The sequence below is a fragment of the Aegilops tauschii genome, chromosome 2, assembly GCF_002575655.3.
Source record: "Aegilops tauschii subsp. strangulata cultivar AL8/78 chromosome 2, Aet v6.0, whole genome shotgun sequence".
In the NCBI taxonomy this organism is placed as follows: domain Eukaryota; kingdom Viridiplantae; phylum Streptophyta; class Magnoliopsida; order Poales; family Poaceae; genus Aegilops; species Aegilops tauschii.
Window position 1 is genome coordinate 114,728,682 of NC_053036.3, and position 2,979 is coordinate 114,731,660.

Consider the following 2,979-nt stretch of genomic DNA (forward strand, 5'->3'; position numbering starts at 1 on the left):
ACCCAAAGTATATGTAACAAAAAACAGGTGACAAAACTTGCACACCCCTCTCCGCTTAACGAGGCAGGGAAACAGTGCCAGGACCGCAACCAAACACTGTCCAGGCACAGTTTAGGGAGGCTCCAAGCCAGACACGATTCAGTGTGGACACTATCCAAACATACCCTAAATGACTGGGGATACTTGTAAAAACTTGGTTTAGCTCCTTTCACACATAGATAAGCAGTTGGGCAAAAGACACAATTTCCTGTAAGAACTTGAAAAAGAAACTATGCCATATGCACTTCAAGACTTCAAGTATATAGCCATAAAAATAGTTCATGCATGTATGAGTCGTGGATCATGCTGTTTCCGAAGAGAGTAAACCCACAGGGGGCAACTTACCTGTGATTTCAGGCTAATTGTATTAAAATTTGAAGCAACTACTGTGAGACATGTAAAAAAGGTGCTATCTCTCTCTTGCAAAAAAATGCAGTTCCTTTAAAGTTTTGAAATTTGCACTTGCATTGCATTTAAACATGCCCATTGGGTGTGGGTGAACCATTCAGAACAATCAGCCATGGCAATGTCACATTTCAGCACCAAAGTGGCTTGCACTTCTTTTTAGTTGAACTTTTTTTTAATAGACAAACAACTAAATGCTCAGAACTTCTACTACTACCACTAGATCATTTTCCTCTAGAACAGAACCAAACATTTTTTTATATAAAAATACGCAGTTCACAGATTTTGGCACAAGAAGTCGAGTTCATGTCGTACCAACAGTGCTTAAAACAGTTGGCCAAACAAAAAATTTAACAGTAAGGTGCATTCACTTTTTCTTTAAAAGGTTATACTTGAAGAACTAAGCTCCAGATCCACTACAAACAAGTTTCAGTTCCAAGTTTGGCACTTGCTGTCCGACACAAGCCACGGCCCCCTTGAACATTCAGCAAGTGCACGAAACAAACGCATGTTACAAGACAAAAAACAGATTGGCGCATCAATTGGAAGCCATCCATCATATACCATCAGAAAGAGGCTAGAGAGAATTGGGGAAACAAAGGTGAACCTCTCTCTTCTTGCACTCCTTGTAGTTGTCGAACTGCTGCTGGCACTTGCTCTTGTCCTGGTTGGTCTCCAGACCTGGAGACACGACACATCATCAGAGAGTTCATCAAATACACACAAAACAATAGACAGCTCGTTCTCTGATCACTAACAAAGGTAGCATACTTCCAATCAACATGAAAAGTGAAATACTAGGATGATCGAAGTTGTAGCCCTGAGCACTTGCAGATTCTTCAGCAGTTAAGCCACGGTAAAATGAATCCTACAAAACTAAAGGCCATACTGAAAATCAGGCATGTTCTGAAGGTGTGAACAACAGCCAACCATTAGGTTCTTTGTACAATGATTGTTAAGTAATGACTATGGTAGCACGACGGGCCTTCGAATTTGATAAACTGCATCACTTGGACATGACATATACAAACTAAAAAGCATGATTCTACTGTAGGATCCCTAGCAGGCTCGTAACGCAAAGCATTTCCAATCGTAGAAGAGGAGTACTGGGGGAAGGATGCGCGTACACTTGAGGGAGGCGGTGTACTGGGGGAAGCAGGAGGAGTCGGCGATCCGGGCCGCGCTGGGGTAGGGCCGGAGTTGAGGTGGAGCGGAGACTGGAGTTGAGGTGGAGCACGAACGGATCCGCCAAGACGGCGTAGCGGAGCTTGGCGAAGCTCCTAGGCATGACGCCGGAGCACGGGGCGGCCGGTGGCCGCGGTGATGCCCGGCGGCCGCACTCGGGGAGGCGCGGGCCGCGGAGGGTTCGGCCGGCTGGGCGCGCCGCGGCGGAGGGCTGGCAGCGGCGGCTTTAACCCTATGTCTCACGCTCGGGAAGGGCTCCCGTGGTGGGCTCGGGGAGGAGGTGGCGCTCGGGGGGAGGGAGGGGTGGGTGGGTGCGGCGAAGGCGAGGGAGGGGGTGGGTGGGGCGGCGGAGCCCGGGAGCGAGGTCGCCGGTGGGTGGGGGCGGCAGTGGTGGTGGAAGGGGATCGGCCGCGGTGGCGAGAGGGGAGAAGGACGAACGGGTAGGCGTGGGGCGAGATGGGAGAGGGGACGAGGAGTGGATATTTTAGTGGGGGAAGGTTAGCAATGGCGCACCTCCTAGGGGTGCGCCATAAATACCGCGATAGCAATGGCGCACCCACCCCTGGTGCGCCATTACTAACTTTTTTTTTGTATTTTTAGTTGCATCTAATAATTTTTTAGAAAATGACGATCAAATTTGAAAACATTTATGAATGTGAAAAAATATCATCAAAGTTGAAAACATTTATGAAAAAATATGAATATGAAAACATTTATGAATATGAAAAAATATCATCAAATTTGTTAGTTGAAAATATATTTTTTGGATTTTTAGTTGCATCTAATAATTTTTTAGAAAACATTTATGAATATGAAAAAATATCATCAAATTTGAAAAAATATTCATGAATTCAAAAAGTGCCCATGAAATTTAAAAATATTCATGAGTTCAAGAAATATTAACAAATTCAATACTTTTTGTGAGTTAGAAATTCAATACCAGAATAAACATAAATAAAAATTGGTATACCAGAATAAACATAAATAAATATTCATGACGACTAGAACAGAAAAAATGTCATTTCCATATGTCAAAATACAATCAAGAAATGAAGACTACAAATTAAATACAATCGATCTTAGCTAGCTAGCTATCTTTTCACAATCTTCTTGCCCTTCTTTTTCGCAAATGGAGTTCTTCTGTTGAACGGATGTCCTTTAGGTAGGGTGGTCCTGCTTCTTCTTGTGGTGTATGGCACTTCATCGTCGTCGTCATGTTCCATCTTCGGGTCGCCGTACTTGTCGAAGTCTTGCTCATTGGCGACTCCATCCATTCTGATGATCTTCCTTTTGCCTCTCCTCACGACAACACGAGTGGGCTTTGACGGGTCGGTAATGAAGAAGCATTGG

At 44.6% G+C, this 2,979-nt stretch overlaps 1 protein-coding gene across 1 annotated transcript; it reads right to left on the minus strand.

Moving 5' to 3' along the window:
• Positions 1–1,021: 1,021 nt before the first annotated feature.
• On the minus strand, positions 1,022–1,732 carry LOC123497074 (uncharacterized). Its single transcript, XM_073506921.1, has 3 exons — positions 1,708–1,732; positions 1,572–1,661; positions 1,022–1,125 (listed from the first exon to the last, which is right to left on the minus strand). The coding sequence occupies exons 1-3, from the start codon at positions 1,730–1,732 to the stop codon at positions 1,022–1,024; spliced, it is 219 nt and encodes a 72-aa protein (XP_073363022.1).
• Between the last annotated feature and the right edge of the window lie 1,247 nt (positions 1,733–2,979).

What these genes read in the sequence shown, in the direction of transcription:
- LOC123497074 (XM_073506921.1), bottom strand. Translation starts at nt 1,732, where the DNA reads ATGCCTAGGAGCTTCGCCAAGCTCC. An exon ending in TAGGAGCTTCGCCAAGCTCC is followed by an intron (nt 1,662 to 1,707) that starts GCTACGCCGTCT and finishes CCTCAACTCCAG; the next exon opens with TCTCCGCTCCACCTCAACTC. An exon ending in GTACACCGCCTCCCTCAAGT is followed by an intron (nt 1,126 to 1,571) that starts GTACGCGCATCC and finishes TCGTGTCTCCAG; the next exon opens with GTCTGGAGACCAACCAGGAC.